The sequence below is a fragment of the Perissodus microlepis genome, chromosome 3, assembly GCF_051167445.1.
Source record: "Perissodus microlepis isolate ML-2025 ecotype Zambia chromosome 3, ASM5116744v1, whole genome shotgun sequence".
Taxonomy (NCBI): Eukaryota; Metazoa; Chordata; class Actinopteri; order Cichliformes; family Cichlidae; genus Perissodus; species Perissodus microlepis.
The window spans coordinates 1,282,859-1,310,423 of NC_140463.1; the positions used below are offsets into that span (position 1 = coordinate 1,282,859).

The 27,565-nt window shown below is 45.0% G+C and overlaps 2 protein-coding genes across 5 annotated transcripts in view; both read left to right on the plus strand.

Moving 5' to 3' along the window:
* Nucleotides 1–25,743, plus strand: part of LOC146389368 (protein NLRC3-like) — a 72,558-nt gene extending 46,815 nt beyond the window's left edge. For 3 of the 4 annotated variants that reach the window (XM_084910068.1, XM_084910078.1, XM_084910087.1), the window contains 2 exons: nucleotides 4,177–4,223; nucleotides 4,372–6,101. In XM_084910068.1, the coding sequence (XP_084766194.1) occupies nucleotides 4,177–4,223; nucleotides 4,372–4,904 (580 nt within the window). In that variant the 3' untranslated portion in view covers nucleotides 4,905–6,101. Of the gene's footprint in view, nucleotides 1–4,176; nucleotides 4,224–4,371; nucleotides 6,102–18,847 lie in introns of those variants that run through there. The other variant, XM_084910096.1, reaches the window with a different exon arrangement.
* The window catches only part of LOC146389369 (NLR family CARD domain-containing protein 3-like), a 158,927-nt gene that overhangs the window by 37,160 nt on the left and 94,202 nt on the right, over nucleotides 1–27,565 (plus strand). The gene's annotated exons all lie outside the window — the stretch shown is intronic.

The window sequence follows — 27,565 nt, forward strand, 5'->3', positions numbered from 1 at the left end:
CATCGGCTCCTCTGGCGACCTGTTTGCTGCTGTGTGCCGCTGAAAGGCAGTGGGGAGAGGGGACACTTGGGCTGTGCATTTATCGCAGCATATAATGTGTTTTCTGGATACACTGCTGCTTTTTCAGTGTTCACAGATTGATGGCTCCATGTCAGAGCACTGGCTATGAATTTCACACGGATCGGGCCTTAACAAAAAAGTTATCAATCGTTCTTTTCATCTTTTATTACCCACAGCTACATCCACTTCTGTCGGGCCTAGGTTGCTCAGTAGGGCTGGGTATCATCACTGATTTCTGTAATCCATTTGATTCGATTCAATTTTGCCTCAGACAGTCAGAAATATTTCATTCTCATTCTGTTATTTGACAACAATAACAGAAAAATATGTACTTGAGCGCACATTTATTGTGAATTCAGCTGTGAATGTAGAATTTGTCAAAATACATCATGGTCACACAAATCCTTAGCAGAGCAAAGTGGCCTACTTAGCATTAGCTGCTCAAGTTGTAGAAAGCAAGGCAAAACAGTATTAGCATTAGCTACTAATGGCAGCCTACTTAGCATTAACTTATTATGACTAGGGATGGGTATCGTTTAGGTTTTATCCGATACCGGTGCCAAACCGGTACTTTTGAAACAGTGCCGGTGCTTAAACGGTGCTCAAACCGGTGCTTAAAGAATGGAGAACACAAACTTTGTCCATAAACCTGTCATGTTCAGCTGTTTTTTTGTAAAAAGATAACAATGTTAGCCTTTTCTGCAGCTATGGGGCATATATGGTATCACTCTTGGCTGGAAGCAGTGCTTAAACAATGGAAAAACACAAACTCTGTCCAAAAACCTCTCATGTTTAGCTGTTTTCCACTTTTTCTTTGGTCATTTTAGCCTTTTTGTCCAGGGTGAAGGGAGTATCTGCCATCAAACAAGAAGACAGCCGCATGTAGCTACGACGGTGTTAGCTAGTTCACCTTACATGCATTAATGTAATAACGTGGTTAGCCTACTCAACGTAAATTACACACGAACAACATTAAGCTACTCATGCAGAGAAGAACGGCTGCTGCTGCCATCATCATCCTCATCATTTCTGCTACACTGGCAGGGCTAGGGGCCAGGACTCTATTCTTCGGGTTCTTGGGGGATGTTGCTAACTCTGGGTCTGATAACAGACACCACACCCGCAGTAGATGTGCTCAGTGTGAGGTCTCGCAGCAAGCTATCAAATACGGCGCATTTCTCGGCTTTAAAAAAAAGCTATGCGTCGCCAGGTGTTTCATCAGATTCGAGGAGTTACCTCCTTTGCACAGTGTCACCTTAAAGCACTTGTTGCAGGCTGCTGAGTTTGCATCTTTTGCTGTGAAGTACAGCCAGACTTTTGACCACTTTGCCTTGGGCATTTTTAATCTGTAGCTCTGCTCTAAAAGAGCGTACGTACCTGGATCCGCCTACTATCCTCGGAAACGTAAAATGATTGGCTAGAATCTAAAGTGTATCACAGCTCAGGAAAAAAAAGCACCGAAATGTGCGCTGCTTTTCGGTCTGGTTACTACCGTTTATACCGGTACCCATCCCTAATTATGACACAAGAGAAAAGGGTAATAGCGTTAGCTACTAATGCTTATTCACCTCAAATTAGCTTCAGCTGCTCACATTGTTATAAGGAAAGAGAAAACAATATTAGCATTAGCTGATAATAATTATTCACCCCTAATTAGAATTAGCCACTAATGGCAGCATACTTAGCATTAACTCCTCACATCGGTTTAATGCAAATGATGCTAACTCGCATTAAATTAGCATTAGCTAATAAAAGCAGTCTATTTAGCAGTAGCTGCTCACATTGCTATAAAGCAAAGGAAAACGATATGAGCATTAGGTTCTAATGCTTATTTGCCTTAAATTAGATGTAGGTGCTAATGGCGGCCTACATAGCATTAGCAGCTCAGATTGTTGTAATGCTAGGGAAAAGAGTGTTAGCATTAGCTACTCACATTGTTAAAAAGTAAGTGTTAGCATTAGTGCATAATAGGGCTGGGCTATATCATACCGTTCACGGTAATACCGGTGTAATTTTGGGCAACGATAGGAAAATGAAATATCGCGATAGATTATGGGTAAAACGCGCATGCGCAGTGCATGTTTACATACGCACATGGCGGCGGCGCAGAATGAGAAGAGCGAAAGTGGATTGTTAAATGAAACGGATGAACCAGAATTGGTTTGTAAAAATGCTGCAGCTTCAGTGGTGTGGAACTGGTTTAGCTTTTGTCCGTCAGATACACATCAAAGCACTATTTTTGGTAGCGCATGCTAGCGGGCCGTCGTTATTACCGTGTTGTTTGGAAAATACGGCACACTTAAAATCAATCCTTTGATTGGAAGTCGACAGTGCCCCTTATAATCCCGTGTGCCTTATGTTTGAATTCTGGTTGTGTTTACTGACCTCGAAACGAGTTTATGTACACGGCGCTCGAAAATCTGTCAAATGTTTCAGTACGACTTTGCTAAGCTACGAAGCCGCACCGCTTGATGGATTGTCGACTCGGAGCATTACGGCTATCGTAGGCAGGAACCTCGCGGAGTGATATGTACTGTGCTTCGTCATAATGTTACCGTATTGTGTGTGTATAACCTCTTTTTAAGTTTTGTGGATATTATACATGGTTATGCTGAGGACATGTCGGCCAGTTTCCACTGGAAATGCCTTTTGGTTAAGCTGTCAGCAAGGAACTTGCACTGTTACATTTTTATATAACTTTAATGCATTGATGGGGTTTTTTGCACTAATAAAGTTGTGGAGTTGTAAAGCATTTTGTCTAGTGTCAATTATATCGTCAGTTATATCGTCATTGCAAATTTTCAAATGTATATCGTGATAAATATTTTTGGTCATATCGCCCTGCTCTAGTGCATAATGCTTATTCACATCAAATTAGCATTAGTTAATAAGAGAAACAAATGAATTCTGTTATTAAAACCAGCTGTAAGGTTTATATTGTTGATTGTCATTTATGCTTAGAAATATTTACTCATATATGCTTAGAGTTTGATAATCGATTGCATAATGATAGAGGTTTGATCCTTAGTAGTCTGTAAAGACTCTGTGTGCCTTCCAGTGTGCTCTGGCATGCACACACAAATTGGGGTCATGAGAGAGGTCGTACCTTCTCTTACTGATTTATGGTATAGGAGGACACCTACTCTGTGTCTGGATAAGTATAAGAGCCCTTTGTTAGGGGGACCGCTGGACTCTTAGCACCAGCTTTGGGGTCACAGGGTCACATCTGGAACACACACACACACACACACACACACACACACACACTATGCACAGACTGGTACTCTTTGTTCATACCTGTGTAAGACGTCATATGTTAATGAACTTGTGCATATTCATGTAACCTCAATAAAGAGCAGTGTTACGAGGGAGCAGACGAGAGCGACTGAGGTCAAGTGAAGGAACGGCGCTGTCACAGTTCTCTCTCAAACTATGATCTCGAGATCAAACTCTGATCTCGAGATCATAGTTTGATGTTGTGCATGAGCTCAAAGAGCTCTGCTTTGTGCTTTTTGCTGTTGTAGTAGAATTGTCTGGTTCCAGCGGTAGGTCTGTGCTAGACGACCCATCACCAGCTTTTTTTTCACTGGTTTTCCACTGGTTACCAGTACGTGGTAGAATCCACTTCCAGATCTTGTTGTTTGTCTTTAAATCTCTGAATGGATTGGCTCCATCTTATCTCTCTTTAACAAAATAATCCAAGTGGAGCCCTCAGGTCTGCAGATAAGTAGCTTCTGACCAGAACTAGACGTAAAAACAGAGGTGAGCTTTATCGATGGCTGCAGCCAAACTCTGGAACAGTCGCCCTTCACATCAGGTCGTCACCAACACTCGACATTTTTAAAAGCCGGTTGGAAACACATTTGTACTCTGTAGCTTTCAGTCCTGACGAGTCTTTATAGTAATTACTGTGTATGTTTCCTATTTTCTCTCTACTCTGTGCAGCACTTTGGCTCAACCTGTTTTTAAATGTGCTGATAAATAAATGTAGATTTCTTTGAATAAAACAGTGGAGCCGAGCTTTGAGCTCAGTGTGTAACAGTGTGTGTATGAGAGCCATGTAATGTCCATGTGTGCATGCTGACTGTGCTGCTCTGACCCCCCTCCTCCTTTCAGGGTGGAGCCTGCTGGAGTCCGATGGTTGAGACCAGGTCTGAGGAAGTGTAAGTGTGTTTTTAATGGGATTCATGAAAACAAAGCAGCACACATTCAACCATCTTCATCATGTCAGGAGTCATCATCAAAGTGTCAATCAATGAACAGATGATGGATCAATAACTGCAGCTGGATTGTGTTTGTTCTCTCCATCAGATTCCTGTCAACTCACAATCGACACAAACACAGTGAACACAGATCTTAAACTGTCTGACAACAACAGGAAGGTGACACATGTGGAGGAGGTTCAGTCATATCCTGATCATCCAGACAGATTTGATGTTTATCAGCTGCTGTGTAGAAATGGTCTGACTGGTCGCTGTTACTGGGAGGTCGAGTGGAGAGGAGACGTTTCTATATCAGTGAGTTACAGAAGCATCAGAAGGAAAGGAGACACTAATGACTGTGTGTTTGGATACAATGATCAGTCCTGGAGTCTGTACTGCTCTGATGATGGTCCTCGTTCTGTCTGGCACAATAACAGAGTAACATCCATCTCCTCCTCCTCCTCCTCCTCTGTCTCTAACAGAGCAGCAGTGTATGTGGACTGTCCTGCTGGCACTCTGTCCTTCTACAGAGTCTCCTCTGACACTCTGATCCACCTCCACACCTTCAACACCACATTCACTCAAACTCTTTATCCTGGGTTTATGGTCTGGTTTCCTGGTTGCTCAGTGTCCCTGTGCTGAGTGGAGTGTAAAGAGTGTGTCCTGTTAGAGAAACACTCTGACTGTTGAACAGATAGTTCAGTCTGTACATGTCTGTCTCTTTCACTCACAAACGCGTTTTCAGATTCATGGATTCAATCAGTTGGTGTTTGAAACTCTTCTAAATTATTCCTTGTAAACTTCTTCCTCTTCAGTCCTTTAAAGATGGTAAATGGTCTGTATTTGTATAGCGCTTTACTAGTCCCTAAGGACCCCAAAGCGCTTTACACATCCAGTCATCCACCCATTCACACACGCATTCACACACTGGTGATGGCAGCTACATTGTAGCCACGGGCGCACTGACAGAGGCGAGGCTGCCGGACACTGGCGCCACCGGGCCCTCTGACCACCACCAGTAGGCAACGGGTGAAGTGTCTTGCCCAAGGACACAACGACCGAGACTGTCCAAGCCGGGGCTCGAACCGGCAACCTTCCGATTACAAGGCGAACTCCCAACTCTTGAGCCACGATGGCCCCTGATTGAAGCTCCCATTATTCCAGGAGCTACGTGTTATTTTTCTTTTTCCACTCAAAGCTTCACAGTGAACATCAGTATGTTGTGTTTAAATAGCTCGTTGATTTTCTTTAATCATTTCAATTATTATCAGCAAAATAGTTCCATGTTTAATCATCTAGTAATGTAACCCCGCCTCCTCTGCCGCATACTTGGTATTACCCAACCGGCTTTCTCTACCAAACCTTCACTGTTTGCTGTATGTTTGTTAGCGCAGTCGCTGGTGCCAGAGACTGCCAGTGACTTCAGTCTGAGGGTTTGAAGTTTCCATGCCTGTGTGATGTGTGGTGTGAAGGCTGCTGGTTAAACTGGGACTCACTGTTTAAAGCACTAAGTGCTCATAGAGAGATGCTCCATGAGTCCCAGTACAGACTACAAACATGGTGGAAACTTAGCTTTGATATCCACACACTCTGCACGTCTGTGAGTAACTGTGATGAAGATGTGCAGAGATCTGTGTACAAACAGGAGAAAGACTGTAAAGACTCTGTGCTTCTAACAGCCTCTGTTAACATATGTGAGGCTGTTTGTTGTTGTTGCCATGGAGCTTTTCACTGTTTGGGTCAGCAGGTCATGTGATCAGGTTTGTTCTGTGAAAGCTCGACGATGGTTCAGTGTCAGGGTTTGTTTGCATTCATCAATAAATATCTAAATAAATCAAAGACTCCATGTTGTTTCTTTCATCATGTGACCTCTGCTCATCCATCTCTGTGTGTATCAGGATACATTTAGTTCACAATACACAGAAAAATCAGTTATTACCAGAGGTGGGTAGTAACGAGTTACATTTACTCCGTTACATTTACTTGAGTAAGTTTTGGGGGAAAAAAATGTACTTTTAAAGTACCTTTTTGGTACCAATTTATGAAGAAGAAACGGTGCTTCTTCGCCCGCTTTGACCAACAAAACAGTGACACCAACACCTATCCTGCGTTACAGAGAGGGACGACGCCCCCATCCAGCTGGAGCAGCATCAGGTCAGAGCCACACTGCGCAGAGTCGAGGAAAGCAGCTGGTGCTGACAGTGCAGCCGGTGGAGTGCTTAAAGCATGTGCAGACCAACTAGCAGAGGTTTTCACCACCATCTTCAACCTGCTACAGTCTGTAGAAGGCAAACAGGTGGACAGAGGACGCCATAATTACAGCTCTTCACACAACCCTCACACATCTGGACAGTAGGAAACACGTACGTGAGAATGCTGTTTGTGGACTAAACCTCTGCCTTCAACACAGTTCAAGCCCACAAACTGGTTAATAAACTCAGCAACTTAGGACCCAGCAGCTCACTGTGCAGCTGGATACTGGACTTCCTGAGCAACACACCCCAGAACGTCAGGATGGGAGCCACACCTCCTCCACCCTCACTCTGACCGTGTGTCCTCAGTCCCCTCTTATACTCACTTTTCACCCATGACTGTTCTCCAGTCCACACCAGTAACACCATTATAAATGTGCTGATGACACCACCATCACAGGACTGATGGACAGCAACGATGATTCAGCTACAAAGAGGAGGTTCAGCATCTGAAGCAATGGTGTGACAACAACAACCTGCATCTGAACACAGCCAAGACCAAGGACATGATAATCGACTTCAGCAGAACAAAGCCATCTGAGCACTCCACCCTCTACATTGATGGAGGAGGTAGAAAGGGTGGAGAGCTTCAAGTTCCTCGGAGTCCACATCTCGGCCGACCTTACCTGGTCCACAAACATCTCCCACCAGGTAGGGAAAGCACAACAAAGGCTGCACTTCCTCAGGAAGCAATGTCAAGCCCCAAAGCCTGCTAATTCATTTCTACTGCTCCACCATCGAGAGCCTTCTGACCTCCTGCTGCACACTCTGCTTCAACTGCTGCACTGTGGAGGACAAGAGGAAACTGCAGCGCGTGGTGAGGGCAGCAGAGCGGCCAATCGGCACTTCACTGACCCCCCTCAGAGACATCTATACTGGCAGACTTCAGCAGGAAGCCAGCATCATCATCAAGGAGCCCTCCCACCCTGGACACTCACTTTCCCACCTTCCCTCTGGTAAACTCTACAGGTCCAACAGGTCAAAGACAAACAGACTCAGTAGAAGTTTCTACCTCCACCCTGATTGAAGGTTAACTGTGCTGTTAACACTCATGGACACTTGCACTATATTTATTTATAACCAGTATTCATTACAGTAGAATTCCTGCCTCTATTTATAGAACTGTATTCTTTTACAGCAGCAACCAGCATTCTCACCGCTTACTCAATGTGCAATCCCACCAATCACACAGCACCTTATACTGAACTGATCCTCCTCTTTACACGGTACCTGCAGATATATCTATAGATTTGTTTCTGTACGTGTGCAGATCCTTTTGTTTAGATACTTAATTTATTGGATCAATGTCCACAAGGCTGCAGGCCCTGATGGCATCCCCGGGCGTGTTCTCAGAGCGTGTTCTGGGGAGCTTGCAGGAGTGCTGACAGACATATTCAACCTGTCCTTGGCCCACGCTGTTGTACCGGCCTGCTTCAAATCCACCTCCATCGTCCCGATACCCAAAAACTCCAACCCATCTTGCCTCAATGACTACCGCCCAGTAGCACTCACCCCCATCATCACTAAGTGCTTAGAGCAGCTGGTCCTAGCATACTTCAAATCCTGTCTCCCCCCCACCCTGGACCCCCACAAATTCGCATACCGCCAGAACAGGAGCACAGAGGATGCAGTCTCCATCGCACTGCACTCTGTCCTCTCACACCTGGACAACAACAACACCTACGCCAGAATGCTGTTTATAGACTTCAGTTCAGCGTTCAATACAATCCACCCCTCACAACTCATCAGGAAACTGACAGACCTGGGCTTCAGTTCCCTCATCTGCAAATGGTTACTGGACTTCCTGACCAACCGCCCCCAACATGTCCGGCTGGATAACCGCTGCTCATCTACAATCACAATGAACACCGGTGTACCACAAGGCTGTGTGATGAGCCCCTTCCTCTACTCCCTCTTCACCCACGACTGCAGACCTGCTGATGGTTCCAACACCATCATTAAGTTTGCAGATGACACCACGGTGATTGGCCTCATCAGAGACAACGATGAGGTCGCCTACAGGGAGGAGGTGGATCGTCTGGCTGAGTGGTGCGACAGAAACAACCTGCTGCTTAACACCGAGAAGACCAAGGAGCTCATCGTGGACTACAGGAGGAATGCTGACCCACATCCACCCATCCACATTAAGGGGACGGCTGTGGAGCGTGTGAGCAGCTTCAAGTTCCTGGGAGTCCACATCTCCGAGGATCTCACCTGGACGACCAACTGCTCCAAGCTGGTCAAGAAGGCTCACCAGCGGCTCTTCTTCTTGAGGACTCTGAGGAAGAACCACCTGTCCTCAGACATCCTGGTGAACTTCTATCGCTGCACCATCGAGAGCATCCTGACCAACTGTATAACAGTCTGGCACGGGAACTGCTCTGCCTCGGACCGGAAGGCGTTGCAGAGGGTCGTGAAAACTGCCCAGCGCATCGCCGGAGCACCACTTCCTGCCATAAAAGACATCTACAGGAAGCGGTGTCTGAAAAGGGCTGGGAAAATCATCAGAGACCCCAGTCACCCATCACATGGACTCTTCACCCTCCTGCCCTCTGGGAGGCGCTACAGGAGCCTCCAGACTAAGACCACCAGGTACCGGAACAGCTTCTTCCCCACAGCTGTCAGACTCCTGAACTCTGCCTCCTGACATCTGACCCACGTTAACACATGGACTGAACATACACACACCCACAATGGACAACTGTACCCTCAAACACACAATAATAACATGGACTGAACCACCACTCACAACCACTAGCACTTTATATAGATACTGTAGAAATTATCCACATATCTAATTTATCTTAACTGCACTACTGTATAGCTCCGTAAATAATCATTCTGTACATACGATAATTTTTAACCCTACAACTGTTTACAACTTGCATAGTTCCCATTTCTGTATAGCTGTATATCTCAGATTTCTGTAAAGTTATTTATTTCATATTCTGTATAGTTTTTCATATTTATATCCTGTTCATAGCCTGTACATAGCTTGTACTCAATACAGCCTGTACATACCTATAGTTATAGAATATTCACAACATACTTCATACCGTGTACATTATAACATACCATAATAGACCCATTTCTGTAATATACTTACATATCTATATTATTGCTAATATATATTGTAATATATCTATATCACTAAAGCACTTCTGGATGGATGCAAACTGCATTTCGTTTCCCTGTACCTGTGCATGTGCAATGACAATAAAGTTGAATTCTATTCTATTCTATTCTATTGTCCTAAGAATCTGAATGTAAAAAGATACAAGCTGTCACGGGGTGCCGAGTCAGGCCGTGTGTGAATATAAATGGACCCAAGATGCAGACTGCTTAAGTGGTGAGCGAGGTTTATTAACAAAAGGGTGAAACAAACAGGGACGAGGAGGAAGAAAACCAAAACCTAAGAGTAAACTAAACTGGGAAAAGCTAAGCAAAAACAAACCTGAAACCTTGAGACATGAAACAGAGATGCAGGGAGATTAATGCGGCCAGAATACACAGGAAAACGGAGGGAATAACACAGATGAACCAGCAACTACTAAGACAGAAGACACGACTAAAATACACTCAGAGAACACAGGGAGATTACACACAGGTGGGGGACACAGCTGGGAGTGATTAACGTGACGAGACAAGGGAGACAAACTGAAAACACTCACATAAGACGCAGACCTTCACAATAAAACAGGAAACACATACACGCAATGACACAACACACAGACTTCACACAGACTGGGGAACACAGAACATAGGAACATGAAACGTGAACAGGGAATGTACAAGAACCCCAAAATAACCAAAACCACAGAATAATAATAACATAAACACGGAGTCGCAGACTCCGGATCATTGATACAAGCTGCCAATGGAGAGATGCCAAACTACTCATTGTTCTGGTAACAGTGACAATAAAGATCTTCTATCTTATCCTGATAGAATTTCTATGAATTTCTGTCAAACTGTGGACTCACGGGACGAGTCTTCAGATGACGTCTCCTGCTCATCGCAAGAACTCGAACAACTAACCATAAGATGCTCCGTAAGATGGCCGCACCGACTAGAGCTCCCAGTCATCTCAGCAAAAATGTTATTATTTATTTTGTACTGCTTTCAATTTCTGTGCGCACAGCGCAATCAAACACTTTGTGCCGAACGCGACAGAGAAACAGCAAGCCACCTCTCCCCAGCATCCTGCTTGCGAATCTCCAGTCTCTGGACAACAAACTTGACGAGCTGCGTGCACGGATTAAACACCAACAAGACATCAGGAACTGCTGCGTTCTGGCCTTCACAGAGACATGGCTGGAGCCCAGCGTCCCCGGCTGCGCCATCACGCCGGATGGATTCACTGTTTACCGGGGAGACCGAGCGAAGGACTCAGGCAAGAAAAGGGGAGGAGGGGTGTGCTTTATGGTTAACTCTGTGTGGGCTAGAGATGTGTGTATCTTAAAAACTTACTGCTCTCAGAGCCTCGAGCTGCTGACCATTAAAGTCAGGCCTTTTTACCTCCCGAGGGAGTTCAGCTCAGTTCTCCTCTCAGCTGTTTACATTCCTCCACACGCCGATAAAACTACGGCTATGGACGAACTGTATGACATCATTACTGGACTGGACAAAAATCCAGAAGCCGCCTTTATTGTGCTGGGAGACTTCAACAGAGCCAACATGAAGAAGGTTCTCCCCAAATACTATCAGCATATCTCCTTCCCCACAAGAGGTGATCAAACACTGGACCACTGTTACACTCCATTCAAAGAGTGCTACAAACCCCTCCCCCACCCAGCTTTTGGTAAGGCAGACCATTGTTCCATACTGCTGCTGCCTGCATACGGACAAAGACTGAAACAGGTAAAACCAGCTTCCAGGGTCATCTACAAATGGGACAGGGAGGCTGAGGAGGTCCTGCAGGACTGCTTTGACACAACTGACTGGCAGATCAATCAATCAATCAGTCTTTATTTATAAAGCACTTTTCATACAAAAAAAAAATGTAGCACAAAGTGCTTTACATGGTTAAAAGCAGCCCAACCCACCCCACCCTCCAACTCACTCCCCACACTCTCATTAACATAAACGATGTGAATACACACATATCCCCCCCACCCCCATACACACGTGCACACTTAAAGAGTAAAAATTGGGCTGGGTTCGCATGAGCCAAGTGAGGAAACACTATAACAGGGAGCCGTCTGCACAGGGAGCCGGTCACAGACCGCAGCCTCCAGGCTGGGCACACAGCAGGAGGGAGGCAAAGAAGCCCCCCAGCCAGGCTGAGAGGACCCCCAGAGACCCAGCAGCCACGGTCGATCACAGCCCCGGTGCAGAGAGCGCCCTCCGAGGAAACACTGGAGATATGACACAATAGGATATACAGGGAGTGCAGAATTATTAGGCAAATGAGTATTTTGTCCACACCATCCTCTGCATGCATGTTGTCTTACTCCAAGCTGTATAGGCTCGAAAGCCTACTACCAATTAAGCATATTAGGTGATGTGCATCTCTGTAATGAGAAGGGGTGTGGTCTAATGACATCAACACCCTATATCAGGTGTGCATAATTATTAGGCAACGTCCTTTCCTTTGGCAAAATGGGTCAAAAGAAGGACTTGACAGGCTCAGAAAAGTCAAAAATAGTGAGATATCTTGCAGAGGGATGCAGCAGTCTCAAAATTGCAAAGCTTCTGAAGCGTGATCATCGAACAATCAAGCGTTTCATTCAAAATAGTCAACAGGGTCGCAAGAAGCGTGTGGAAAAACCAAGGCGCAAAATAACTGCCCATGAACTGAGAAAAGTCAAGCGTGCAGCTGCCAAGATGCCACTTGCCACCAGTTTGGCCATATTTCAGAGCTGCAACATCACTGGAGTGCCCAAAAGCACAACTCAGAGACATGGCCAAGGTAAGAAAGGCTGAAAGACGACCACCACTGAACAAGACACACAAGCTGAAACGTCAAGACTGGGCCAAGAAATATCTCAAGACTGGTTTTTCTAAGGTTTTATGGACTGATGAAATGAGAGTGAGTCTTGATGGGCCAGATGGATGGGCCCGTGGCTGGATTGGTAAAGGGCAGAGAGCTCCAGTCCGACTCAGACGCCAGCAAGGTGGAGGTGGAGTACTGGTTTGGGCTGGTATCATCAAAGATGAGCTTGTGGGGCCTTTTCGGGTTGAGGATGGAGTCAAGCTCAACTCCCAGTCCTACTGCCAGTTTCTGGAAGACACCTTCTTCAAGCAGTGGTACAGGAAGAAGTCTGCATCCTTCAAGAAAAACATGATTTTCATGCAGGACAATGCTCCATCACACGCGTCCAAGTACTCCACAGCGTGGCCGGCAAGAAAGGGTATAAAAGAAGAAAAACTAATGACATGGCCTCCTTGTTCACCTGATCTGAACCCCATTGAGAACCTGTGGTCCATCATCAAATGTGAGATTTACAAGGAGGGAAAACAGTACACCTCTCTGAACAGTGTCTGGGAGGCTGTGGTTGCTGCTGCACGCAATGTTGATGGTGAACAGATCAAAACACTGACAGAATCCATGGATGGCAGGCTTTTGAGTGTCCTAGCAAAGAAAGGTGGCTATATTGGTCGCTGATTTGTTTTTGTTTTGTTTTTGAATGTCAGAAATGTATATTTGTGAATGTGGAGATGTTATATTTGTTTCATAGGTAAAAATAAATAATTGAAATGGGTATATATTTGTTTTTTGTTAAGTTGCCTAATAATTATGCATAGTAATAGTCACCTGCACACACAGATATCCCCCTAAAATAGCTAAAACTAAAAACAAACTAAAAACTACTTCCAAAAACATTCAGCTTTGATATTAATGAGTTTTTTGGGTTCATTGAGAACATGGTTGTTGTTCAATAATAAAATTATTCCTCAAAAATACAACTTGCCTAATAATTCTGCACTCCCTGTATACAGGGTAAAACGATAAAATAAATAAGAACTGGATACAATATAAATGTAAATATAAATAGAGTAAGAAGATTAAAAATGAATAAGAATAAAATCAATAAATATTAGGTAAAGCCTAAATTAATAATAGAATAGCAGGATAGAATAAATAAGCATAAAATAAATAAACGTTTGTTTATTTAAATTATTTATATATTTGTGGATGCAGCTGATGGCAACATCAATGAACTCACAGACTCTGTCATTGGATATATTGGAAAGTGCATGGATGATACCATCACAAAAACCACTGTCCGCATATATCCAAATCAGAAACCCTGGGTAAATAAAGACGTCCGCGCCAAGCTAAAAGTGTGGACCTCTGCCTTTAACTCCGGGAACGCTGATGCATATAAAGCAGCCAGGTACGACCTCCGAAAGTCCATAAAAAAGGCCAGAAAGGACTACAGGGACAAAATGGAGTCCAGCTACCACAGCTTTGACACCAGGCGACTGTGGAATGGACTGACTGCATCACTGACTACAAGAAGGTCAACACAGTCAGTGTTCAGCCCACTGCGTCTCTTGCAGACGAGCTTAACAACTTCAATGCTCGTTTTGACGCAGACAACAGAGAGCAGATCCTCTACCCTCAGGAGGACAGTGAGGCTGCAACTTTAACTCTGAAAACAGAAGCTGTGAGATGGTCTTTCAAAAAGGTCAATCCTCACAAAGCTCCAGGACCGGATGGCATCCCAGGCCGTCATCCCAGATCGTGCGCCGACCCGCTGGCAGAGGTGTTCACCAACATCTTCAACCTCTCCCTGAGGCAGTCAGTGGTCCCCACGTCCCTCAAAGCATCCACCATCATTCCCGTTCCCAAAAAATCAGTGGTCTCCTGTCTGAATGACTACCGTCCTGTTGCACTGACATCCGTCATCATCAAGTGCCTGGAGCGGCTGGTCAAAGGTCACATCTGCTCCTCCCTCCCTGACACACTGGACCCTCTTCATTTTGCCTATCGGACAAACAGAGCCACAGAGGATGCCATCGCCCTGGCAACGCACACCACCCTCACTCACCTGGAGAAAGGGAATACATATGCAAGGATGCTCTTCATCGACTACAGCTCGGCATTTAACACCATCATCCCCTCGAAACTTGCCACGAAGCTCGTCGACCTTGGGCTGGGAACACCGATCTGCAGATGGATTCTAAACTTCCTCACAAACAGGCCCCAGGTGGTGAGAGTTGGTAAGCACACCTCCTCACCACTCATCCTAAACACAGGTACGCCACAGGGTTGTGTGCTTAGCCCCCTCCTATATTCCCTGTTCACACACGACTGTGTTGCTAAACAAGAGTCCAACATCATCATCAAGTTTGCGGATGACACAACCATCATAGGCCTCATCACAGACAATGATGAGACGGCCTATAGAGAGGAGGTGATGGCGCTGTACGAGTGGTGCCTGGAAAATAACCTGACTCTCAACATCAGCAAAACTAGAGAGATGATAGTGGACTACCGGAAACGACCAGTCAGAGAACACCAGCCCATCCACATCAACGGTGTCAAGGTCGAAAGGGTCAGCAGCTTCAAATTCCTTGGAGTCAACATCACTGAGGACTTCTCCTGGACCCTCACACAGACACTGCTATCAGGAAAGCTCGCCAGCGGCTTTACTTCCTGAGGAGGCTGAGGAAGTTTAGCATGAACGCCAACATCACCTCAAATTTTTACAGGTGTGCAATTGAGAGCTTGCTGACGAGCTGCATTTCAGTTTGGTACGGGAGCTGCTCTGCCAGCAGCCGTAAATCACTACAGAGGGTGGTGAAGGCAGCAGAGCACATCACTGGCATGAGGCTTCCTGTCATTCAGGACATTTATCTCCAGCGATGCCTCCGTAAAGCACACAGCATCATCAAGGACCACAGCCACCCAGCGCATCAGCTCTTCTCCTTGTTACCATCTGGCAGAAGTTACAGGAGCCTGTCTGCTCGGACTACAAGACTTAAAAAACAGTTTTTACCACCAACCATACGACACCTCAACCACAACACTTAAACACACACAACACAGCACTCAGAAGCTACCCTGCAGCTTCACAAGTACTCTGTTTAATCTGCACTGGTCACTTCACTTTATTGTTATTGATATTTATATTTAAAAGTGCAATACTGTAATTTTCTGCTGCTCATTCCTGTGCAATATCCCATCTGCCCTCCCGTCATATTTCTTTTCAAGATTTTCTTATTTAATCACTAGTGTACATATATTTATATTTATAGATACATATATATTTAGTCATCTTTTCTCTTTTACCATGTCTCTCTAATATTTTGCTCCTTACTATTTTTCTATTCTCTTTATTATTTTATTTTATTTTATTATATTTTATTCTACTGTACCATGCTGCTGAGTGACTGCTGCTCGTCAAACACATTTCATTGCAATGTTGACCCTGTGCTAACTTGCATATGACAAATAAAACTGAAAACTGAAAACTGAAATGTTCATCTTCTCTGTGTCTGACTTTTAGCTTCAAAATCGCTTCATTTCATTTTCTTCTTTTCTTCTTAACATAGAAAACTCCATTATGAACATTTGGCTGCATATGAATATACTTCACTTTATGAAGCATCACTCAACCCATGCAGTTCATCTTCAGTTAGATTCACCATCAGCTCATTTTCACATGAACAGCCACATCATGTCTTTTTGATTCAAATACACAAGAAAACTTTCTTCCCAGAAACAAATATATTCAGTATAATTTATTTTGTTTCCATGTTAATGTTAGATTAGTGGCTCCTCCATCCTTACACACAGACTCTCACCTGAGACCAAGACACTAACCCAGGATGGTGATATGATGGTGTGAGAGTGGGTGGATGAGCCCATCCCACCTTAAATATATAAATATCTGTAATGCAACACGTTTTATGCAACATTAACGTATTTCCCACGCTGTTTCATGTTGTGTTTCCAAGATTTCAGTTTACTGTCACTTTCATTTGTTTTTCCTTCAGTCTGTTAATCTTGGAGCTGTGTGCAGCTTCTTATTACCAGGTGAGAATTGTGGAGATCAGGGAAATATTTTACTGCTACTATTCATAACCATTATCATTAACCATTGCATTAATTCTTATTCTCATCAAAAACATTGATTGTTGGCATTATGTTATAATTTGTATTACTGGTGTTATCATATGGAAAGAACACGCTTACACAACACATATTTTACATTCTTTTATTAAGCCTTGAGTAGGGGCATTTTGGTAAAACATTTATTCAATAGATAACAAATACTTTTAGTTAAGATTATTACACATACCACTGAGAGCTTCTGTCTGGGAAAAGGTTAGAAGCGCCAACGGGCGGGGTGAGGCTGAGTGCGTTGGAGGTCGACACACACACACACACACACACACACACACACACACACACACACACACACACACACAGACAACAGTTGGGCTCATGTTTAGGCTAGGAGTTCGAATAACAGTTTGCAAATGCCTGTAGCTGCAAAAGTATGCTCCAGGAGATAAGTGAGAGTCGGCACCTGGCCTCGAGATGGAGAGAAGGCTCTTTCCATATATGTTGAAAGTCGTCAATATTATTGTATGTGAATTGTATCTGTTTGACGTATGAGGGGGCGTCATAAACCAAACCCTGATGGTATAAAACAACCGTTTGTGTATCATTGGGCGGAGATCGATGCTGTCTGCGGGCAGTGTTCATCTCCCCACGTGTGTGTTCATTAAAATCATTGTTTGATCGAAGCTCTTCTGGACCATTATTGTTTTTGTGCTCACCCTCAATATCTGAACCCGCAACAGAATATGTAACAGTCTGTAGATGTGATGACACTATGGAGCGGGATCTCCTGTCTAGTGCTGCACAGAAAGCTGATGTCACTGCAGCTGCTAATATGTGCTGCAGCCAAGCCTACACGAGAGGGCTGTGCTGTGGAACAGGGTGGTGCAGGTGGTGTTATCTACATTTGAACATTAGACAACAGTCACATGAAGACACTTGATGTTGTTGGCTAAAGACCTGCAATAAGAGAAAGAGAGCAGCAGCACTGGTGCAGCAACAGCAGCTAATGCTCTAAAAACACTGATCAATGATTTGACTGTAGCTGCTCCAACTGTCTGTGTCAGTGATGCTGTTGGAGATGAATGTTTCAGTAACACTGACTGAGACTGAAATGGTTTTAACACTGGTTTCATGTTCAGATAGATTTGACATGCTGTAAAATGTCACATATTTCTGATATATGTATAATACATAATCATGCTCTGTTACACACATTCATATTTGACTGTTACTGTATCACATTCAGTGCTCGTCTTGCACTCAGGTGTTCATCGCAGTCACAGACGTGTCTGCAATTGGATGAAAAGTAGTGATGGGCAGATGAAGCTTCATGAAGCACTGAAGCTTTTCATCCAATTGGTTCACCCCAGCGCAAAGCTTCTGAAGCTTCATTTGCTCTAGTACATAGGTGTCAAACTCTGGCCCGCGGGCCAAATTTGGCCAGCGGCCTAATTACATTTGGCCCGCGAAGCCATACCAAATTATTATTAGAGCTGGCCTACTGGTATTATACAGCTAATATATATATTGTTTAGTATTAAGCTTTTCTTGTTCCATATTCAGTTTTTCAGCAAAACTTGTTTGAGTCCATAAGAAGAGATTCATTCTTAAATCTGGAGGAAGATTTGTTTTTTCAATAAATATTAATGTTAGCCCGCGACCTTGTTCCAGTTTTGAATTTTGGCCCACTGTGTATTTGAGTTTGACACCCCTGCTCTAGTAGGACATCTACTGGACGTAAAAATATTAGTTGGCATGAATTTGAAGAGTGTGGCCTTTTGCACATGTAACAGTGTTTATGTGGTATTATTCCACTTGCCACAAATATCAGTGTAATGGGGAAACAGCGCTGGCTGCAGTAATCGCTGCCAGTCTGCCGTAGCCATACGAGAGGTGAGTTGTATTGTTCCGCACACGATATAGCTAAGTAGTACAGACACATAAAACATGTTTGATTAGCTGATGGGCACCGAGTGTAATAAGTGCTTAGTGGACACATGTCCAACACCAGTTTTATGTACTTTTCATTTGTTTATTATTGCGTAAAACTGTATGCTAAAGCGGAATGCTAATGAGATGTTCTGCCGTAGTGTGCTGTGTGGAGTGGTGTGTGGCGAGCCTGTGCACTGATAATACACCATTGTTTCCATTCAGGTACATCACTTGTTGTTGCTGTTATTTTATTGTATATTAGAAATTGTAATATTGCTGCAGTAATCGCTGCCAGTCTGCCGTAGCCATACGAGAGTGTGCTGTGCGGAGTGGTGTGTGGCGAGCCTGTGCACTGATAATACACCGTTGTTTCCATTCAGGAAATAAAGTGGCAACGATCGATCAGAGACTCCTTGTCTTCTTAAAAACACAACACAACGCAGAGTCAAGGAGTCTGTTTGGGCTGAACTGTTGCAGCGGGATGAAGCAGAAACCGGTTACACTGGTGCCGTGACCCAAGCTCCTGCAATCCTGCGACCGCAACGGGGCCGTCTACTTCCTGGAAGGTGGAAAAGTCGCGGGAGACTGGCTTTTCTTAGTCCCGCCATTTTCTGCGTTCTTTAGAGACATCAGGGTGGGGCTCTGTGCTTTCTTTTTTTTTGGAGAGAAAAAAAAAGAAAAAAAAAAAAAGGGAGGGACACATTGCTGAGCCATGGCAGATTTTCCCAGTTATGGCAGGGGAAGGGGGGCAGTTGGTTTTACCCCTCTGCATTCATTTGGCAGAGGCAGATCAAGGTTGCTGACAGCACCAGTTTCCTCCACAGCTAAGCCTGTCCTTGCTGAGTTAAATGAAAACCCTATTGATGGGAACTGTGATGATCTACAAAATACTAGATCAGAAACCAGTCCCACAAAAGAGAACCTTTATGCAGAGATTGCAACGCAAATTGGGTTTTCTATTGGGGAAAGCATTGCCTCTTGTCTTGAATCTCGGTTGGGCTCTGGAGTGGGAATGTCACGGCTCTGTGTGCGGGCAGGCAGAGATGAGGATCCAAATGCAGGACTCGGAAAACGGAATGCAACTCAAAAACCTCAGCTTTATTTCTGGCAAGAAAACAAAACATGAAGCGAGGACTGAACACTGAGACCAAAAAACACACAGGCATAATCAGATGGTGAACAGACGTTAACGACGCGACACTGACACAAAGACACACTGGGCTTAAATACACTGAGGGAGTCATCAAGGAATTAGAGACAGAAGGGGGACACAGCTGGGAGGAATAAGACCTAACGAGACAGGGAGAGCAAAGCCGGAACACTAACATCAGACAGGAACAAGAACCTTCAAAGTAAAACAGGAAACAAAACACACTTTACTAAGACACGGACTAGACAGAGAGAGACAGACTTGACACTGACCAAGCCTACTAAATAATAATCAAAACAGTATCACTGATAAATCAAATCATAATCTAGAAAAAACACCAAAGCATGAAAAACAGAAAGCTGGGTCAACATGACCCAACCCTCACTTTTGAGTGTGATTGTAAAGTCTGATGTTAAAGAACCTGTGTGTTTTAGAGGGGATGGCTGTGATACATGCAGTGTTCAGGAATGGGAGGAAATGATGATGACTTTTTTTAAGAGAAGACGGGTACCAGTTGCTGAACAAGCTGATGATCTGCTAAGTAAACTGCTGGGGAGGGCACGAGAAATAGTCAAGGTGGGCATACGTAGTAAGCCATCTGTGTGTCTTGAGAGGGGCCCAGAGCCCATTTTTGAGATCTTAAAGCAGCACTTCAGTGACACTGCCTGTTCAAGCATGCCTTTGGCTGACTTTTATGCAACACTACCCAACTCAGGTGAAACACCGTTTGATTACTGGCTCAGGTTGAACAGAACCATGGAGGTGACAGAAGACTGTCTGAAGAGACAAAATAAGTCCTTTGCATATCTGACAAAAGAGCTGACTGCTGTGTTTATCCGTCACTGCCCAGACTCAGAACTGTCTCTTATTTTCAAGTGCAAGCCCCTGCAGCAGTGGACGGTTGCTGATGTGCACGAGAAATTGCTGGAGCATGGCAAGGACCGGAAGTGCACCCCTCAGTTTAGTGCAGTCAGTGCCTTGAGTTTTCAGCAACAGGAGGGGAGTCCTAATGTGCAGCAGGCGACAGGCAACAGTAAGTGTATTACACCAACCTCTACCCCAGCATCACTTACCGACCTTCATGCAAAACCACCTACTGATCGTCTTGATCATGTGATAGCCCTGTTAGAGAAAGTCCTGGAGGGGCAGCCTCGACTAGCAAAACTGCCTGCTAAGGATGATGTAAGGGTCCCCCGGAACCAAACACACAAAATTGTGCCTTGCGTGATTTGTGGTGACACTGAACACTCTACGTATCACCACTGTAGAGCCCATCAGCTGTGTTTCATCTGCCATGCTGGCGACCACACACGGGCTCAATGCCCCAGGGCAGTGTCTGTCAGAATGAGGGGGCCTGAATCAGCCACCCAGCAGCTGGGAAACTAGATGGCCTACATGTGGAGGGGGCAAGTGTTAGGCCTGAAATCGCCCCCAAAGAGGATGATTTTGATGATTTAGAATCTGTATTACACACTGTTTGTGAGGAGCGCCAGCTAGGCCGGAGACCCGTTCTTCAGAACACACACAGACTAAAACAGCATGATGAGCTGTTCTATGAAAATGTGACCCTGGGTGGCAAAGTGTCTGTTAAAGCCATGCTTGACAGTGGCTCTATGGCCTGCACCCTCAGCACCAATATGATGCCCCAACTATTACATCATGCAGTGCTGCAGACCCCCACCTTGCAACCCACGGATGTCGTCCTGATTGACTGTGGTGGTTTGAGGACAGTTCCATCAGGTGTGTGTGACATTACGGTGGAGATGTATGGCTGTAAAGTTGTTGTGCCAATGTTGGTGATTGCAGGGCAGAGTGAGGACCTCATTTTGGGCAGCAACCTAATGAGGTATCTGGGTAATCGCCTGAGGGAAGAGGGACATTTAGGAGAGGAATGCAGCAAGACCCTGAGTGCGGAAGAACAGCCTAATAAAAATCTGCTGAGTTCAATGTCAGGAGTGGTGGCCCCAGGGCATGTTGGTGATAAGATCGGAACTGTCAAGCTAAAGAGAGCTGTAACATTAGAACCCTTGACAGAACACCTTGTTTGGGGCAGGCTGCAGCTAATGAATAATGGGGAAGTGGGCAGTGCTGTAGTTGTAGAGCCCACCGGGTCAAGGTCTGGACCGAGGTCAGTTATGGTTTGGAGAACTGTAGCGCATCTAAACAGTGATGGGTGGCTCCCTGTGAAAGTGCTGAACCCCTTTGACAAGCCGATGACACTGAAACGGAACATGAAGTTGGCTGACGTGTCCCCCTGTGCAGCAGTGGAGAACTTCAGCCCCACTGGCTCCTACTTGCAACAGAACATGCAATGATCTACTGGCTCAGCTTGGTGCCATGATGAGCAGAGTCTAGTCACTGATGTTTCCACTCTGCCAGATGATCCACCCTCACAGGAGGTGACACGTGGTTGTAGCCCCTTACATGCAGTGCTGCAAAATCTGGGGCTGTCTGATATCGACATTGATTCATGTGCAGTTTCGCCGGCTGGCAAAGAAAAACTGGTTGGCCTTATAGCCCAGTTTGAGTCTATCTTCTCGAGAGACTAGCTGGATTGTGGCAAGGCTAACGGCTGCCTACATCGAATTCGAGTTGTGGACGACAAGCCATTCCGGTTGCCATGCCGACGTGTGCCGCCGACTAATTATGAAAAACTAAGACAGGCTCTGAATGACATGGAGGAACGGGAAATAATTCGGAAGTCTTGCAGTGAGTTTGCATCACTCCTGGTCTTTGTTTGGAAGAAGTCCGGTGAGTTGAGAATCTGTAACGACTTTCGCTGGCTTAAGGCTAGAACTGTCAAAGATGCTCACCCACTCCCACATCCGGCTGACGCACTGGCTGCTTTGGGAGGGAACGGATTGTTCTCCACAATGGACTTGACTTCGGGTTATTATAATGTGGAGGTGCATGAGGAGGACCGTAAGTACACGGCATTTACGTCTCCATTTGGGTTGTATGGCCTCCCCCGGTGGGAGGCCCTGGGGTTCCATATAAGGAACTTCTGGCAGAAGCAGAGGCAGTTGCCACTGGTGGGGTTCAGGAGGCCTTCAGATGGACTGTTCACTCAGCTGATAAGGCCTCAAGCAATGACCAGCCTGTTGTTTCGCAGTGCACGGCTGTTGCACAAACAGGAATGCTGACATCTTCTGAGGTGGGAGCTGTCTTCCAGGCCCATAGTGAACATGAGTCCAGGGTGTGGCCACATGCTCTTCTTCTGCCCCAATGCTTGCAGACTGTGCTTACGCCAAAGCAGTCTGACTCTGAACCCTTCTCGCGTGATGACCTAGTGGGACACCAGCGGCGTGATGATGTGCTGTGCAGAGTGATCTCCTATGTGGAAATGGGACGGAGACCCTCAAGGAGGGAGCGGGCAAGTGAACCGGTTTATACGAAGAGACTTCTAAGGGCTTGGGACAAGTTAACTGTGAGAGATAGTTTGCTGTATCGAGTCTCCAAGAATCCCATCTCAAAGACAAAGACTTATCTGCATGTTGTTCCGCCAACCTTGCGGCTCGCTGTACTGAAAGGCGTCCATGATGAAGCCGGTCACCAGGGACAACAACGAACACTTTATCTGGCCAGGCATAGATTCTACTGGCCTGGTATGGCCAAACATGTGTCAGAGTATGTACGGTGCTGCAGAAGGTGTGTTGTTAGCAAGTCGCCTGAGCCAGAGGCGAGAGCACCTTTGGAGAACATTAGAACATCAGAGCCCCTTGAACTAGTCTGCATAGATTTTTGGTCTGCGGAGGATTCGGCGAACAAGTCAGTGGATGTGCTTGTGGTCACAGACCACTTTACTAAGATGGCTCAGGCCTTTCTATGCCCCAATCAGTCTGCTAAGGCAGTAGCACACCAACTCTGGGATAACTACTTCTGCATCTACGGCTTTCCGAAACGCCTTCACTCGGATCAAGGAGCTAATTTTGAGAGTGTGCTCATTGCCGAGCTATTGAATGTGGCAGGTGTCCAGAAGTCTCACACGACCCCATACCATCCGATGGGAAACGGCTCCTGTGAGAAGATGAACCGTACCTTGGGCAACATGATTCGTGCAATACCCCCAAGAGCCAAGCAAAGGTGGCCTGATGCACTGAAAGCTCTCACATTCGCCTATAACTGCACAGTCCATGAGACAACTGGCTATGCGCCATTTCTGCTGATGTTTGGCAGAGTGCCAAGACTGCCGATTGATGTTTGATCTTTGGCTCTGTTATTGAGCACCAAGACATCATGAACTATGATCGATATGTCCAGACATTGAGGAGGGACCTCAAAGAGGCCATGGATTTGGCGCAGGAGGTGGCACGCAAAAATTTGAAGCGTCACACGGACCTCTACAACCGGAAGGTGCAGGGAGGCCCAGTAGCGATTGGTGATCGCGTCCTTTTGGCCAACAAAAAGGGATGTGGCAAAAGAAAACTTGCTGATCGCTGGGAGGGTGTTGTCTATACAGTTTTTGACAAAAATGATGAGAGTCACACCTTTAAGCTGATGGATGATTCCACAGGGCAAGTGAAAGTTGTGCATCGCAACCTGATAATGCCAGTGAACTTCCTCCCTCTCAGTGGTGCTTCAGTTCAGGATGATGGAGATGAGCTTTCTGAGTTTGGCTCGCTGATGGTTGGATGCAACGGAGAAGCTGTCTGTAACTCATCGTTGGGCACGGCTGAATACAGAACGAGAGCTTGGGTGTCTGACTTACCGTCTGCAGTGTCCAGCGACTCGCTGATGACAGAGGTTACTCAACCAGAAGGCAGCATTGTAGATCAAGAGCTTGCCTGTACCAGTGTTCCCCCTGTTGACACTGAGGAGCAGGTAGATACCACCTCTGGTGGTCAACATTCTGACCTGCTTATGTCTGTAGCCCCAGTTGCAGCCTCCTCTGTTATGGAGTTGGCAGCCATTACTGACGGTGACCAGGACAATGAAGCTGCTATTGAGGGTCATGTCTCAACCACAGTTGTTCCGCCCAATGCAGACCCAATTGATGTTAGCAGGGTGGTGGGGACCCGTGCTAGATCGAGAGTGGGACAGTTACATAAGCCTGTTTCCAGGTTGATTGAAATGATGCATCAAAGACCTGTTAAAGTTTAAATATTGTTGATAAGTGCGAGTTGATTCTATTGTTGTTGAAGTGGGACTTTGATCTTTAGAATTGAAACTGATTATTTGTCGTTGATTTTTCTGTCAGAATGGCGTACAGTTATGATGTGATGAAATATGTAACTGGCATATTTTGTTCTTTTTTGGAAGGGGTCTGGCCAACTTCTTCTTCTACTTCCTTTGGGGATAGTCCTCTGACTGAATTTTCTTTGTGACTGTACGACCTGGTATTACTGAACAGATTTATCACATGTTGATAGCTGTGGATTAGCTATTGGATTTTTTTTATCTTGTTCTTTTTTTTTGAGGATTATTGGGTTTTTGTCCTCTGTTTATGTTATGGTGACTGTGGTGTACCTGTTTTTTTTTAAGGGTATTTTGTTTGTTTGTAGTGTTTGTTTATTTGAATGTGCAAGTGGAATTCAGCAGGGGGGAATGTAACAGTGTTTATGTGGTATTATTCCACTTGCCACAAATATCAGTGTAATGGGGAAACAGCGCCCCCCCTCTCGGTGTGGCTGGTTAGGTGAGGCTGGCTGCAGTAATCGCTGCCAGTCTGCCGTAGCCATACGAGAGGTGAGTTGTATTGTTCCGCACACGATATAGCTAAGTAGTACAGACACATAAAACATGTTTGATTAGCTGATGGGCACCGAGTGTAATAAGTGCTTAGTGGACACATGTCCAACACCAGTTTTATGTACTTTTCATTTGTTTATTATTGCGTAAAACTGTATGCTAAAGCGGAATGCTAATGAGATGTTCTGCCGTAGTGTGCTGTGCGGAGTGGTGTGTGGCGAGCCTGTGCACTGATAATACGCCGTTGTTTCCATTCAGGTACATCACTTGTTATTGCTGTTATTTTATTGTATATTAGAAATTGTAATATTGCTGCAGTAATTGCTGCCAGTCTGCTGTAGCCATACGAGAGTGTGCTGTGCGGAGTGGTGTGTGGCGAGCCTGTGCACTGATAATACACCGTTGTTTCCATTCAGGAAATAAAGTGGCAACGATCGATCAGAGACTCCTTGTCTTTTTAAAAACACAACACAACGCAGAGTCGAGGAGTCTGTTTGGGCCGAACTGTTGCAGCGGGATGAAGCAGAAACCGGTTACACACACAGCCTGTAAATGTCAACAACAAAAGGAGTGTGTAAAACATCTATATTGTAGTGATGGCAGTATACTGTGTATATTTATGCTGGCACTATGGAAAATGATCATTTGGAAATGCTTAAAATGGAAATGATCATTTACTGTGAGGTGAGGTGTGGTTGGGGTGTGGACAGTGGTTGTGCTTTTGTAACGTTGAGGTATGGACAGCTACACACTGAGGCTTTGAGCCTCAGTCCTGCCTGTTCACATTTTATTCTGTAAAAACTAAATTTTCACTGCTTTTATGACCTTTTAGTGGGGAGAACATAGCTAGGATTTAATGATTTAACAAATCTTTTAAATCCTTTATCCTCCACAATGCTAAATGGCTGGGAGTCCTCGATCACCATGCTAACCAGGTCTTCATCTATTTGAGATTGTTCTCCTGAGGAAAGACAATAAAAACAAAGCACAAATATAAATATCACATACGTAACTTATTACAGTTGTATAATATTGTTATATCATTTAGTAACATTACTGCATGCTATATTATCATGACATTTGATGGCTCACCTGGTCTTGCTCCACAATCGCTGTTCCCCTTATTCTCATGCAAAGCTCTGTAGTGCCTAAGCATGGATGAGGTGTTGTTGTTATATCCCAGCTCCCTGGCACATAGCAAACACTTCACCTTGTACAAAAGTAAAGCCGCCTGACATAAATTGTATTTCACCATCAGTATTATGAAAATACATCTTCTGTAGAAATTTACATACCTTGTTGGGAGGAATAAGATCAAAATGTTCCCACACAGGGGAGGACATCCTCCTCTTCTTAGCTGGCTCCATTCTCTCCTGACTTTCTCTCCTCACTCTCATAAACCTCCAAACTGTCTCCAAACTCTCACTAACCGCAACTCTCCATCAAACACCCACATTTTGAATGAAGTCTGAGGGGTTTATATCGCTGTCATAGCTCGCAGCAAAGTTCGAACCACTTCATGAACCAGTCACGTGGTACAGCCGGGCAGCGAGGCTTCGGACGTCATCATTTTCAGCTCCTCCCATAAATGAAGCAAGCCTCGATACGCGCATCGTGGAAACGCCCCCTCAATTACTCGACACAAGCTTCGAAGCCTCGATACAGAACGTCACATCACTAATGAAAAGCTTCAGTGCTTCATGAAGCTTCATCTGCCCATCACTAGTTGTTGTTGTCAGCCATGGAGGAACATTTCTGTGTGTGTGTGTCTCTTTTACTGCTACCTTTCATTACATAATTACCAACAAGAATAAACTGTTAATTACCACCAAAGAACAGCTCACTTCCAGATGTCAGCTGCCAAAAGATTTTGTCAAATGTTTACCTGAACTTATTTTTTATTTTCCAACCTAAATATCACCTGCTCTAAAGCAGCCTGGTTGTCTAGCAGTACTAGTTTTTGTCACTAGATGGCAGTGTAGGCTTTGGTATGTGTTTGATCACTTTGTGTTTGTCTGTTTCTGGTGTGATCACAGCTGAGACGTGTTTGGTTCTGTGGGCCTTTCAGTTTCATCTAAAACCTCCTGAAAGTCTGAATAATCGTCTCCTTCGCTGAGATCAGACAAAAGCACTAACTACCAATAACGACTAGTAAGTGCCTCAGTTACCAGAAATTACAGTCAGAGATGAGTATTTATGAAACCTCAGAGAAATCAAACTTCATAACATTTATAGAAGCAGAATTGTCCTGTATGTTAAT